General features: G+C 47.6%; 1 protein-coding gene across 1 annotated transcript in view; it reads left to right on the top strand.

Annotated features, from left to right (window-relative positions):
* The window catches only part of shank3a (SH3 and multiple ankyrin repeat domains 3a), a 155,489-nt gene that overhangs the window by 82,048 nt on the left and 58,441 nt on the right, over positions 1-15,000 (top strand). Inside the window, exon 9 of the mRNA XM_056598683.1 lies at positions 5,737-5,921. Within this exon, the coding sequence (XP_056454658.1) occupies positions 5,737-5,921 (185 nt within the window). The remainder of the gene's footprint in view (positions 1-5,736; positions 5,922-15,000) is intronic.

The following is a 15,000-nucleotide window of genomic DNA, read 5'->3' as shown; positions in this document are numbered from 1 at the left end:
CTAGAGAAATTCCTCCTGAGGTTTTTATTAAGGGACGCAGGTCCCCGATAATAAAATAGCATGTGATGCAGCTTGGCAGGAGTTGAAGCAGCACCATCCCGGGGCTTTGGTCCTGATCATTTGGTTAGGTATTCAAGTACTTTCAGATCAAGGCAAGAGAGAGCACATTCCTAGATAGTGTAAGACAAAGAGGCAGGCACTGAAAGAGCTACAGGTTACCTCCTCTCCAAACAGTTCTATGTGTAATGACACCTAACTGAAACATGCTAAACGTTGTGCCCTCTCTGACACTTTCCTTTTTATGTTACTTTTGCTGTCTTTGAGCTGCAACCATCAGTTAATTACGTGATTAGTTGATAAATTAAAAAAGACAATTCATCAAATCAAATTTTGAGAATTCATTAATCGATTAAGTCATGTACAATTAACAATTGTACTTGCAACAATTTTTCTTGCAGTGAGTACTGCACGTGTTGCTTAATTTTTGCCTTTCAATTCATATATTTGGTTTACGGATTATTATAAAAGGAAAGGTTTGGTTTTTTTAGGCTGCTTGCCTGAGACGTAGCACATTTGGAGTTCACGATTGATGACATTCTATATAGACTAAATGATTGATTGATTAATTGGGGAAAAGGATCGTTGGATGAATCAACTAATAAATAATAGTTGTGGCCCTAAACAGGGACTCGTCGCTCTAAGATTTGGTACACAATGCTCAGCAAACGGTGGCTATCCCAGTGGAGAGGTGAGGAATGAACTTATCAAATCAGGGACCACAGGATGATTAGGGACCCATGTAGGCACAAGAGCCAGGGTTTGAATTGGCCAGTAAGCACCCATACTCTCTCTGCAGTGAGTGGGATCTTTAGTCACCACAGGGGGTCCGAGAGATATCAAAAAGTAATTAATGAATAGTGTGCTTAGTTCCGCACCACATTTAGGTCACACATGCATCACACATGGCCTACATTTTCAAATTGATCAAAAAGAACAGACGGAGTAAAAGTTGAATAAGTGTAGTGTAAATGTAGTCATTTTTGGGAAGTGCTTGTAAGATTTGTAAAATTGTAGGTGGTAAGTTGTGAATGGCTAAGTAAATCATACTTATAAATCATAGCACATCAATAACAGTTATTTTAGAATAAATACATCAACAACTGTACATTTGCACTATACACTCAACAAATAATGTTTGTGATCATGCAAGGCGTGCTAAGAAACTCATTGACCATACTGCCACAAATCCGCTCCTGCAAGGGTCGATTCTGCATTTACCTCAAATACCTTTGGCACAAATAGGGCGCAAGTTAGTTGCAAAAATATGCTGCAAAAAAGATGCCAAAAAGCTAAGGTAGAAATGAAGACTATTGTAGGATGAGAGGGAGAGAGAGAGAGAGAGAGAGAGAGAGAGAGAGAGAGAGAGAGAGAGAGAGAGAGAGAGAGAGAGAGAGAGAGAGAGAGAGAGAGAGAGAGAGAGAGAGAGAGAGAGAGAGAGAGAGAGAGAGAGAGACTGTGCTGTCTTGGCCGGTCTGTAGTGGATTCAGGGACACAGAAGCATAGCATTGATCGCCAGGCATCATAATCCCATAATCAGAGGAACACTTCTGGCTGGAAAGCATACTCTCTCTCTCTTCCCTCTCCTCTCTCTCCTGCTATCTCTCTTTATCTTGAATCTTTTTCATGCAAAACGTGCAAAAATATGACTTTGTTTGGTCAGCGTTCTTGACAAGCGCATCTATCGGAACATATTGTTATCCAAACGCTTGGTCAGCTAGTGAAACAGGGAGCCTGAAAGGATTGTTCTGCTCGCGAAGGAACAGGGACACGTAAACATTTTGGATATAAATAACGAGACTCCCCTTCACAATGTACATATGTACGTTGGATATAGACGTAGGTAAGGTTGATATAGAGCACTCGTTTCCTCACATCATTATACATCGATGGCTCCAACACAAACATCACTCCAATCACAAAATAATTAAATGCAAAACATGGTACTTCAGTGATGATGTCATGGGCCTGCATACATAGTTGATTGGAAATGTCAAAAAACAAGTTGGACTCTTAGTCATCTTTGCTGGAGGCCAACAGTATTTAACATTGGACATCTGCATGGAAATAAAAACATGCATTTCTTAGAATGGAACCAGCCTGCCTGGTAATACTAAGAATATTTGGCTTGTGTAGCCAAAGTGATTTGGACCAATTGTGGCAATTATAATAAAATTGCTGTTTTTTCTCATAGCTTTTGTAATTGTGTATTCGACTGTGTGTGTTCGATTACATTTGTAAATTCCTGATAAATTTAGTTGGTCCAATATACATTGTTTTACAATTTCCGAATCTGTGTTGGTATATATGCATGTATTCCCAAAATAAGTTTCAACACGGCTTAACACTGCTACCAGAGCTGGTTTGAAGTCTTTAAGGTGCAAGTCCAAGTCAAATCTCAAGTCTTAATAGTGCAAGTGGACACGTATGAACAAAAGCGGACTCTGATAAAATCAGCCTTGCAGTTTTCAAATAAAACCCACAAAGGGCAAAGAGTTACCTTTGGATGGTGACGCGGTGAATGACCCAACGTGGTTGATGGCCTCCCGGGAGAATAAGCAATGTGCGCGGAGCAATGTTTCCAAAGGTCACTGAGAAATGCACCACTTGTTTTCCATCGCATTGTTCGGATCCACGCTGGGGTTTAACGACTCTCCCTTTCTGTTCTCTCTACTTACGAGCAATTACTGTGCGTTGCAATCACTAACATCATCGATAGTCCTCTTTGTCCCTGGCTGTGTTGTTAATTATATGATAAAATGACTATAAGAAAGTAAATGGAAAGACCAATCTATATTAAGTATCCTAGTTTATAATAGTTTAATGGCCGTACTAAATTTAAATCGGTACATTTCACTCCGCTTCAGGGCGTTTTTTCGGACAGAAACCGGTGCACCCCTATTTTAAACATACCACAGTTGCCCACTTGGAAATGTTTGCCGTTGCCATGAGGACTTGCACCAGGAAGGAGCTTGGATCTTCCCCTAAAAATGAACGCCATCTTAAATACACTAAGATGAAACTGATGCCCCGGCTTCACCCTGAGCTTGGGCCAATCAGCTCAGGGCTCTGCAGATCGGCTCTGCAGATTGCGCCCAGTAACCCTCTTTGAAGAGCCATTACATCATTGCTTACATCAATATGCAACACACTGTATTGTATTATTTTTTCTACAAATTAGATTCTATTTCTCGTACACGTATCTACTATTATCCTCAGCAACAGTTACACCACATGAACGCAAAACACACATTCATCTGGCTGAAGCGGACACGGTACTATCATGACGTGATTAATGGATTCTTTAATGGGCAGCATTATATTAGTGTAACCTTCCATGTTAATTCCCTGGCAGAATGCATGTGTTGATCCGTGTGTCTGTGTGGCCGTGGTCTCACACATTAACATGCAGCAGCCTCGCCAGCCACTCAACCCCTGCAGTAATTGGACGGCGGCGGCGAGCCATTGTTTCGCGAGCAGGGAGAGATGGACAAAGCGGGGGGCGAGATGCTAGAGAAGAGAGGAGAAGCAATTCAGCAGAGTTTTGTCTCGGAAAGAAAATAATCTGGCAGAGAATGGAAAGGAAGCAACAGGGAAGATTCGAGGAAGAGGGAAAGAGAGAGGAGAAATGATGAGTTGGGGGGGTATGAATGGTGGAGGATGAGAGACGGAGACAGAGGGGAGGGTTCTACACACTGTGACTCATGCAGAATGAATGTTGCACGGGGCAGTGTTACTGTGTCTTCATCCGTGAACCAAAAGCCAAGCTGTGTGAAGATCATTTGCAGTAAGTTATTAATGTTGTTGCTCACACAGACATATAGGCTGGTGAGGGCGTGTGTGTGAGTGTGTATGTGTGTGTGTAGTTAGCACGTGCATGTGTGTGTTTGTGTGTACATTTGAGCATACGCAACAGCAGCAAATGTGATGAATGGATGGAAGGCGAGGAGGAGCCCCAACTCTGTCCTATTAGAATCCACCACGAGAGAGGAAAGAGGAGGGGTGAGAGAGAGAGAGAGAGAGAGAGAGAGAGAGAGAGAGAGAGAGAGAGAGAGAGAGAGAGAGAGAGAGAGAGAGAGAGAGAGAGAGAGAGAGAGAGAGAGAGAGAGAGTGAGTGTGGGAGAGAGTGAGAGAGAGAGAGAGAGAGAGAGAGAGAGAGAGAGAGAGAGCCAGAGGGAGAGAGAGAGTGAGTGTGGGAGAGAGTGAGAGAGTGTGGGAGAGAGAGAGAGAGAGAGAGAGAGAGAGAGAGTGAGTGTGGGAGAGAGTGAGAGAGTGTGGGAGAGAGAGAGAGAGAGAAAGAGAGAGAGAGTGTGGGAGAGTGTGGGAGAGAGTGAGAAAGCCAGAGGGAGAGAGAAGGGCGGTAGAAGGTGAATCTAGGCGAGTGGATGGAGGAAGGAGAGAGGGGTGGAGCGACAATTAAATCGAATAGGCTGGAGCTTTCCCCCACTACCGCCCTGCTACACACTCACACACACACACACACACACACACACAGAACCACACACACACAGAACCACACACACACACACACACACGCACATGCTCACAGAGCCTGCCTTGGGGAGCCATGGCGCATGCCTGCTCCAAGGCAAGCAGGCAGGAGATCAATTGCGCTGTGGGCCGTGCACGCTCTCCTGTGTGTGTGCGCACGAGCGGTGTTTGGTACAGCGACATGCTGGCTGTGGCGTATGTCGGGCTAGCGGAGGTGTGCAGCAGCAGCAGCAGCGTTAGCCGCGGCGGAGGGGACTGCGTGAGCCAGGAGGACGCGCGGCTAGGATGCTCATAGAGGGCGTCTGGAGGCACGCCAGAGGGAGAGACGCCGCGGAGCAGAGCCGCGGAGCCGGCGGCCGGGGACCGAGAGGAGGCGGCGGTGACGGCAGAGGCACCGTCCAGTGTGTCTGCGTGCGTGTGTTCGCGTGTGCAAGCGTGCACGTGTGTGCACGTGTTTGCACGTGTGTGTACGTGTGGGTGTGTGTGTACGTCCGGTGGGGAGGAGAGGACAACGCAGAAGGATTCCCGGGAGAGAAAGGAGTCTGGAGATCGGGCAGCAGAGCGATCGTCTCTGCCCCCTCTTCCTCCACCCCCCCCACCCCGCCCCCCCCCCCCGACTCACACACACACAGTGGGGGGACCCGGGACCCCCTGTTAGTGTCTGCAGCCCGCCCTGGGCACACCGAGGCTGGGGGGATGTTTGACTCCGGAGTGCTGGCGGACTGACCCGCTCAGACACGCCGACCAGCAGCCCACCAGCAGCGCCTTCTGACTCGCTTCCTCTACGCTTTGGACTCAGAGGAGGGGGGAGGGGGGGAGAAGAAGAGGGGGAGTGGGGGGACGAGGGGCCGGGAGGGAGGGGAGACGGACGGCGTGAGAGGGAGAAGGGGAGGTGTGTTGTGTTGTGTGTGCAGAGAGGCATTGATCAGAGTGTCCTCGCGCTCTCCCTCGTCCGCTGCTCTTTCCGATGGAACCCTAGCGGCTGAGCTCTCGGACTGGCTCCTGCCTCCACCTTGGACCCAGAGTGGGGGTGAGAGAGAGAGAGAGAGAGGGGGGGGGTGCCACTACCAGCCTTCCCCTCCTCCTCTTCCTCCTCCTCCTCCTCCTCATCACCACCATGTCGGTGACCACCGGCTTCGGCTACCCGCTCCCCGGCATTACCACGGTAACCTATGTGTTTGTTTACAGCCCTGGGACGGTCCAGCGGGACCCCAGCCCCCCCCACCACACGCCTCCGCCGGCTCTCAGCGGCCCTCGGGGGCCCAAGAGGAAGCTCTACAGCGCCGTCCCGGGACGCACCTTCATCGTGGTCAAGCCGTACTCGCCGCAGGGGGAGGGGGAGATCCAGCTGAATCGTGGCGAGAGAGTCAAAGGTAGGTTCTCCCCGTGCGCCGAGGAGCTCATCGGTTCCTTCAGCTGTGTGTGTTTATCCGGTTTGATTGGAGCCCCAGTCTCCCAGCCCTCCCATTCATTGAGTCACCATATCACTCTATCGTCCCCCCGTTATTTAATGTTACATCCCGCCGCGTGTTCCATGATTATATCTGGTACGATGCACTGTGATTCTTCACATTACCAGACTGTGTGTCATATTATTGCATTCTGCTGCTGAAGTTACTTCGGTGTCATTGTGTTGAGTTTTGAATATGATTTGCAATGCTGCGCTTCATTTCTTTGGTCGTTTAGTTGTGTTTTTTTCGGCATGTTTTCTGTTTTAATTTCCGCTGCGTTCCAGAACACAGAGTTTGACAGAGCTTTGCTTTCATGTGTGTATATATGTATGTGCTCTTGTTTCCATCCATGCTTCACTCCAGACTTTGACACTAATGACGTGGAAGGTAAACTCCATCACATTCCACTAACCCTTCACCCTCATGCACCCCACCTGTCTGAACCCTCACCTGTCTGCACCTGTCTCTACCCTCACCTGTCTCTACCCCTCACCTGTATCTACCCCTCACCTGTCTCTAGCCCTCACCTGTCTCACCCCTCACCTGTCTCTACCCTCACCTGTCTCACCTCCTCACCTGTCCCTACTCCTCAGCTGGCTCTACCCTCACCTGGCTCTACCCTCACCTATCTTTACCCTTCACCGTCTTTACCCCTCACCTGTCTTTACCCCTCACCTGTCTCTTCGCCTCACCTGTCCCTACTCCTCACCTGTCTCTAGCCCTCACCTGTCTCACCCCTCACCTGTCTCTTCCCCTCACCTGTCTCTTCCCCTCACCTGTATCTTCCCCTCACCTGTCCCTACTCCTCACCTGTCTCTACCCCTCACCTGTCTTTACCCCTCACCTGTCTCTTCCCCTCACCTGTCTCTACCCCTCACCTGTCTTAACCAACAGCACCTGTCTCACCTCCTTACCTGCCTCTACCCCTCACCTAGCTCAACCCTCCAACTCATATAACGAAGGTTATATAAAGAGTTAGAGTTTAGTGGTTAGTTAACATTGGTGTTGAGACCCTGTGTTGGATCCCCTGTGAAACGTTAGTGGTGACTGATACCACTCTGCTGTCTCTACCTGTCCCTAGCCCTTACCTGTCTCTACCCCTCACCTGTCTTTACTCCTCACCTGTCTCTACTCCTCACCTGTCTCTACTCCTCACCTGTCTCTACTCCTCACCTGTCTCACCTCCTCACCTGTCTCTACTCCTCACCCGTCTCTACTCCTCACCTGTCTCACCTCCTCACCTGTCTCTACTCCTCACCTGTCCCTACCCTCACCTGTCTATCATCACTTGTCTCTAGCCCTACCCTCGGCTGCCTCAAAGTGATGTGTGTGGGGCACATGACCAAACCCCTCACCTCTAGCAGTTAAGATCACTTACCTGTTGGAATGTCTGAGCTGTGTTTTTAGCCTCAACTTGTCCTACCAAACAGTGGATTGAAATCACACCAAGACTGTCAATCTAAAAGAGTGCACACATACGTACTACATCGGTGTCTACATTGGTGTAGCCATGCAGATCAAGGCAGGCCCCATTGTGTTCAGTTGTTGGTGTTCAGGCACGTGGTGCTGACACTGACAGATCCTCCAGCTCCAGCGTACAGGAGCTTATCTCTCCTGTCGTTATCACCTGTCCACAGATGCACTTCAGCACCCTGACCCTGTATCCTGCTGCCACCATGCACAGATCCTAACGCTCCAGACCCGTTTTGACTCCCTGGCACCTTGTGAGCGGAGCGGGGTGCGGGCAAACCCCCACATCCACGTTTTTTCCACATTTTCCACATATAAAGGATGAAATTAAAATTGCACAGTTAGAATATTTGTGTATACAATTCCTACCCCTCGGTCACGCACACACAAACGCACAAATAAAAAGACAACACTGACTACAAAATAATCTATTCACGTAAGAATAGTTATTGTTATCTATTCGGAATTCCAAAAATCGCTTATTTATGTATTTTTTTATCTTAATTATTGATCCTTTGTTTTTCTTAGGTGTTATCATTTCAATCAGTTAGTATCAATTTTAAAAAAAAACAAAATATACATCATCTTATACACACTTTTCTCTGCTTTCATGACATCATTTGTCCCACTGCGTTTCATATTGCATAGCGGACTGGAGTAGATCCTGAAATGTACTGAATCCAACATTGATATTGAATCGGGAATCTTTTCGAATCAAGAATCAATTTGGAATCATGTTGTGAGTCGTGACCCAAAGAATCAGAACCGAAATCAAATCGTGAGAAAGTAAATTCAACCCCTCCTACATAATGTTTGATTTGGACTTCAACGTGTTTACAAGTGACATGCCACACGTTTTTAGCAGCATCTGAGAAAAAACTAAATTCTTATTTTTTCGGATACATTAGGAAGATAGATAATTGGTTTGAAATGTGTAAACCTAGGAATGGCGTGGTGCCTAACCACGGGGTGTCTCTGCCCGACTCTTCTGGTCAAATTGACAGGGCCTCCCTCATACTTCCATTGGCGTTAAGCATTGTGGTTAATCGCACTGGGGGGAAATCATTGATTTAATGGACGCGTCTCCCTCTGGTGATCGAGTAAATGAAGCCACCCTGAGTCTGGAGATGTTCTTGGCATACAATATGTTGCCATTCATGTAAAGATGGTAACAATAGGAAGTTTGTCCTTGCGCAGGGTCTACTGTAACCTCCGAGTTGTGGTTCTGTTGGCTCGTGGCAGCCGACCCATTCTCAATCTGTAGCCCAACACACAGTGATCTCCCGCTGCATGAAGGAAACAAGCTTACACTCTTATGGCTGCCAGCTCCAGGCTACAGCCAAACAAACCATCTGGCACCGTTATGCAACTCTGGCCATCATGGCGGATAGCCGGGTGGCGTTGTAAGTCTATGCAGCTGTGTTTCTAGGATATAGGGTAAGCGGACAGATGGCTTACTATCACCGCATCATCAGTATATATATATATATATATATATATATATATATATATATATATATAAATGGCTGCACCTGAACTGTTTGTTACAAGTAAAGGCTTCTCGTTGGTAAGATTTGCACATGTTGGGAATACGCCACATCCATCCAGCATGAATGGCCTTCTGATACATAATGCATTTCCTCTCATTTGCATCTCGAAATGGATGAGTTGCTAATAGTTATGGGGCTCATTTTCACTGGACGCCAGAGACGATAAGAGTAATGTTAGCCGGAGGAGGGTTCCTCTGTCTCTTGTTCTCTCAAGCTCCTAAATCGAGGTGGTGTGCTCCTGTTATGGTTTATTAATTAACGTTTATATGTTGATTAGTTACGATTGTGTTGCCCTGAAAATGTACATTTCCAGAATCATTCCTACTCCAGTAGAAGGAAATTTGCTCCCTCACTCTTCTCTCCATCTATGCTTCTTCTTTTTCTCTCTCCCTGGCGATGATTTTGTGCGGTGGTAAAGCAGCAGAGGAACATCCTTACGATGAGATCAGACCGGGTAAACACTGGTTACAGCTCTGAAATAAACGTGTGTGGGAGCAAGTATGGGTTTGAATGCAATTAAAGAGAGATTATTTAAGTGTGTGTTTGTGTGGGAGTGTGTTTGTTTGTGTATGTGTGCGTCTCTGTACGTAAGTGTGTCTTTGCTTGGCCGTGTCTTGGCCCGTAGTCTAGGTGCTTCTCTAGCTTTGTCGTCAGTGTAAACTTGTCATCGTGATTCTATGTTGTATGATAGATGTGAGAACATGTCCAACTTAGCAGTGTAATGAAGGCTATCGATTTCATCCCCAGATGGGAACTTTACCTCTTGGTAGTATGTATTGATTAACCTTGCCCGCAGAAAGACAGAAAGCAAAATACCTATTTGGCTGCAAATCATTTGAAGAATACACAGAATTTTTAGTGTAGCCATTTGTAGAGAACAAGGTATACCCAGACTCCGTAGGTAAATAAAGCAGAACAGACACCTGTTCTCCAGAATAAACTATGTTTGAAGCAAAGGTTAGAGAGTGTCAAATCTGACAAGCGCCAGTGATTTCTTTTTTCACAAATTTGGGGTCCACACATCTTATGGAAGGACCCAACAACTTTACAAGGATACACAAACAATTATACGGGTAAAATTGTATATAGATAACACATTTATAGATAAAAGTCTCACAAAATGTCATTGTCCAAATGTTTTCATACTTAAAATGTCCCCTTTTTTCAATGCTTTCATATTTAAAAAAGCAGACGCAGAATGTGAAGGACAGGACGACCAAGGTAACATATAGACGTAGATGTAGCGCCAAGTTAGCATGGGTTGAGACCCTGTGGTGAAGCTCCTGTACAACGTGTGTTTGGACTAGTACCAGCTCTCCTTGTTGGTGTTGTGGTACCCAATATGCTAATCCTATGGGCCACCCTCAAGTCCTCCAGTCCTCCTCGCGTTAGCCCTCCCATGTCTTTGCGATCTGTCTTGCGATCAGTGTTTCTCCAGATAGCCTCCTTCTATACTAGACAGCCTCCCACCCACGACCATACATCCATACTGTTATTGTCTCCATAACAACATCTGTTGTCCCTGCTGCTCGCATCACAAGACGTGGCCGCGAGCCTGCCAAAAATACATCTTTGCATTTTGCTGGTCTGCTAGTTTGAGGAGCCCTTTTTGCATAAATGTATCATAGCGCCTGGAGTTTACCTTTAACCACCGCCGTGAACATCCTTCCTCTCCGGCCCCCCCCCCCCCCCCTCCTCACCCCTCTGCTGTGTCTACCGGCCTCCCCCCTTCCTCCCCTCCTCCCTCCCCCCCTCACCCCTCTGCTGTGTCTACCGACCTCAGACCCTCCTCCCCCTCCTCCCCCATCTCCCCCCTCTGTTGTGTCTACCAGCCTCACCCTCTCCCCCTCCCCCTTCCCCCTCCCTCTTTCCATCACATTGATGCTATCTGATCTTATCTCACCGATGGACACCACCTTGAAAGGCCACTTACTGTCACTATGGCAACGGATCGGGTACATTCCCTCGTACACATGCACACACACTAACAAACACACACACAAACACGCACACTAACAAGAACAAGTTTTAACAAGCTATCACACGATTGGACGGGTGCATGACGTGATGCCTGCACTGCTTTCCCCGAACAACATTCACACCAACACACTCAGAAGCTTGGTTACCCCTCCACAACGTGGAGACACACATTAACACATGCCACCGTAACTGTGGTTAACTTATACAAAGCAGACACACACACATACATGCAGGCACACCAGATGCAGCATCTCCAAATGCCATTATAAATCTTGCAGACAGCCATGAAAATGAAACCACCGCAAATAACGTTGAGATTACACATTCACAAACATGATTAATGAGCTTTGGTTGAGCCCTATGTGTGCAGAATATTAACACTGCCATAGGCATTACAGGGTACCGAGATCAGTAACACACTCACAAATACCCCCCCACACAGTGAGTCTCTGGCCCACTGTAGGAACGGGCTATTACTGTGGCCACCATCCCCAGAACACTCCTTAGTCCAACCAGCCTTATCGATGGGACGGTTGGCCACATGTTGTTGATGTTGTTCTGAGGTATAGCTCTCTGTCTCTCTCAACAAATGGAAAATGTTTGTTTTGTTGTGATGTTACTTATACACCATCACCTGTATGAGTAATATCATATTGCCCTCTGTGTGGCCTTCCCAAGTGGTAATATACAGTAGTATAAAACGTAAGAATGATTTGGGGCTTTTCTGTAGCAGCAGGTTCTCAGCCCAATAGCCTGTCCTCTGGATGGCCCATGTGGGGGGGCCCTCAGTACCCTCTAAAGATAGTAACTACTAAAGATATGTACCAGATGGAAAGGTATATATACCTGATTCAAGCATTGCCACTTATACTTAAAGGTGACATATTATACCACCAGGTTTGAGTGTGATGAGCTGTTACGAGCCGTTTTGAAAACCTGCCTCTTCTGACTTCACAAGTGGGCGTGTCCACCTAGATGTGTGCTGTGATAGATCAGTCTACCAGCCACCCAAACGGTGCTCATCTATCCGTCACACGTCTAGTTGGACACGCCCACCTGTGATGTCAGAAGCTGCACATTTTCAAAACGGCTTGTAACGGCTAATCACACTCACACCTGGTGGTATAATATGTCCCCTTTAAAGGATTTTTCTAAGGTTTATTTTCTTGATGAAAAAAGTCAATTTTTTTGACATTTTTATAGTGAAGGACGCGCGCGTGTGTGTGTGTGTGTGTGTGTGTGTGTGTGTGTGTGTGTGTGTGTGTGTGTGTGTGTGTGTGTGTGTGTGTGTGTGTGTGTGTGTGTGTGTGTGTGTGTGTGTGTGTGTGTGTGTGGTACCCTCCCAAAGGTAACCAACAGGATCTCTGATGTACAGTATTCAGCCGACCAGCCGTCTTAGCTCTCTCTGCATAGAAAAGCAATCTCTCTTGTTCTGCTCTTTCTCTGTCCAATCTCCGTTCCTCCTTCCTCCTAGGCCCTCAAACATTGTTTGTGTCAATTGCTTTGATTTATTCTTTGTCTCTTCCATTTGGGTCTCATTCATTTCTCATGCAGAGAAACCCATATTTTCCGTCCATTTGAAACCCAGTAGACTGTGTGTATGTGTGTGTGTGTGTGTGTGTGTGTGTGTGTGTGTGTGTGTGTGTGTGTGTGTGTGTGTGTGTGTGTGTGGCATGGGGAGCAGGTGGAAGGCTGTGGCCTCTACTTAGGACTCAGCAGGTGAATTCGGTCATCCTCCAGTAATGGACCAAACTGGCCTTCAAAATCCCTCCATACAAACACAATCACAAGCAAAGGGAATGTTATTCAACACGTTCAGAATGGGTTGCAATGTCAGGAGACCAACATTGACAATAGTAAGCGTGTCCACTAATTGATTACCTCAATGAACCACCATTCGTTAAAGATGTCCAAATCAGGCAGATGCATTAAACCAGGTTTAATGCATTTAATGCAATTAGGAACTTATGAATAAACATAAGTTCCTAATTACCCGATAACATTTGCATTTTAGTCAGGGTCTCCGCAATGAGATACTGGATCTCACGGGCAAACCAACTGTGTTGACTGAGGATGCACTCACACTAGGCCATCTGACCGTGGCCGTTGGCCGTTTTCACACCTAACTGTGCTCAACTGGCCCCATTGTTCTCTGGCCTGCACTCACACTATGCCATCTGGCCGTGGCCGTTGGCCGCCGCAACTCTGGCCTGGCCACGTTAGGCTCTTGTACATACGTCATCACGTCGTAACACGTCATCACCAAGCGTCCGCTGCATGGACCATAATAAAGTCTGCCGCCAGTCAGAGTTTTAACAAAGATGTTCAACAACACAGAGAACACAGTTCGCACTTTGCTGAGTCTGTTGCTTATTTGGAGCCGTTCTCAGATAGAGCCCACTCTCAATGCTGGTTTTTTCGAGTACGCAAGGCAGAGATTTGAAGTTAATCCACGTGAACCAACAGTTGAACCGCTTGACGCCATGTTTACCGTTTAATGGGAAAGAAGGCTCGTCGCCTTTATTATGTCCATGGTCATCGCATGCACTATACGTCCAGGTTGGTACAGGTACAGGTTGCGTAGCCGTGCGTGTGCGTGTGTCGGCTCAATAGCGTCTGTACCATGGCGGCCTGTACCGTAGCAGCACACCTCTCCCAAGTGGCCAAGTTGGCCTTAGGGTGAGTGCACTGTGATTGTCCCTGGAGGGGGGCGAGGCGTTCCCCTGATGGACGCCTGATGGGAGCTCAGCACATCCAGCAACACCTCTGCATCCTGCACGTCAGAGTGGACGACCTGAGGGAGGGGGGTGATGGCCCATGGGGGGGGGGGGGGGGGGCTGATGGCCCATGGGGGGGGGGGGGTGATGGCCCATGGTGTGTGTGGGGGGGGGGGGTCGGAGAGCAGAGATAGAGAGCGTCCTGCTCTTCCCCAGGAGAAATTAAAATGTTGCTGCAGCCCGGGGCCGAAGGCACCCGGGTTTATTAAAAACAAACAAGTCCGCGCCGTCGCTCAGCACGCACTCACGGCTCACGTGCGTCTGTGCATGTGCACGTGCGTGCATGCGTTTGTGTGTGTGATGAAACGGGAGCAGGCGAGCGGCCGAAGGGAAGGGCATCGGTACGCCGCAGCTGACATCCTCCTGGTCCAATCAGAGTAGCAGCAGGGAGCGTAGTCCCGCCCCCGCAGCGCCCCCTGCCGTCAGTACCACCTGTTCCCTCCTCCCTCCTGTAGCTCTCTGGCCTGGTCTCACGCCCAGGACCCCGTCCTCTCTGAGGTCAACGGAGTGCTGGCTCAGCTCTCAGCACAGCACTAAACGGAGGAGGAACCTTGTGTTGCCACAGTTCCATAGATGGGTTTACATTTATATAAATGTGTTTACCTTCAAGGTACACTACCTACACTACCTCCACCAGCACTAGGTGTGATCACATCCAGAATAACTCTGTTTGTAAGCCCCTTCCCTCCCCACCCCCACTTAACAGGCTTTTTTGGCGTTCTTAAGAGACTAACACAAGTGTAAATCATTGTCATTATTTTCACGTCGAGTGAAAAGGTTGCTAATTGTTGAACTTCATTCTCTGTGGTGTTTCTCTGTTGACGTTGTTAATATGTTGAGTGCAATTGTAGCACACAGTTTTGTTATTTTTTCCCCTCTGGTATTTTCAGTATTTTCTGACATAACGCAGCTAGCGTTGGACCAAGCAATTTTTTAATAAAACTCACTCATCGTCGACTGCAGGTGTGATTTCAGCCCACCTTAGAGCTCGCCGTCTAAAACAGCAAATTTCAATCTTCAAACAAGTGAGCAGAGAAGAAGGTGGTGCAACCTTTTTGGTCGACCTGGTTGGTTAAATGGTCGTATTATACCATAAGGTAACGCGCCCCTGTCTTGCCTTTGACCTCATAGGTCTTTATTACCTGCGTCACTCGTATGAGCCGGCAGGCATCGTACCTTTTGGGTCTGCTTTGCTTTGACAGCCATAGCAGTGGGTTTGGATAT

The sequence above is a fragment of the Gadus chalcogrammus genome, chromosome 9, assembly GCF_026213295.1.
Source record: "Gadus chalcogrammus isolate NIFS_2021 chromosome 9, NIFS_Gcha_1.0, whole genome shotgun sequence".
NCBI classification, from domain to species: domain Eukaryota; kingdom Metazoa; phylum Chordata; class Actinopteri; order Gadiformes; family Gadidae; genus Gadus; species Gadus chalcogrammus.
The sequence above is the reverse complement of the archived record's forward strand: the minus strand, read 5'-3'. Positions and strand labels throughout refer to the sequence as shown.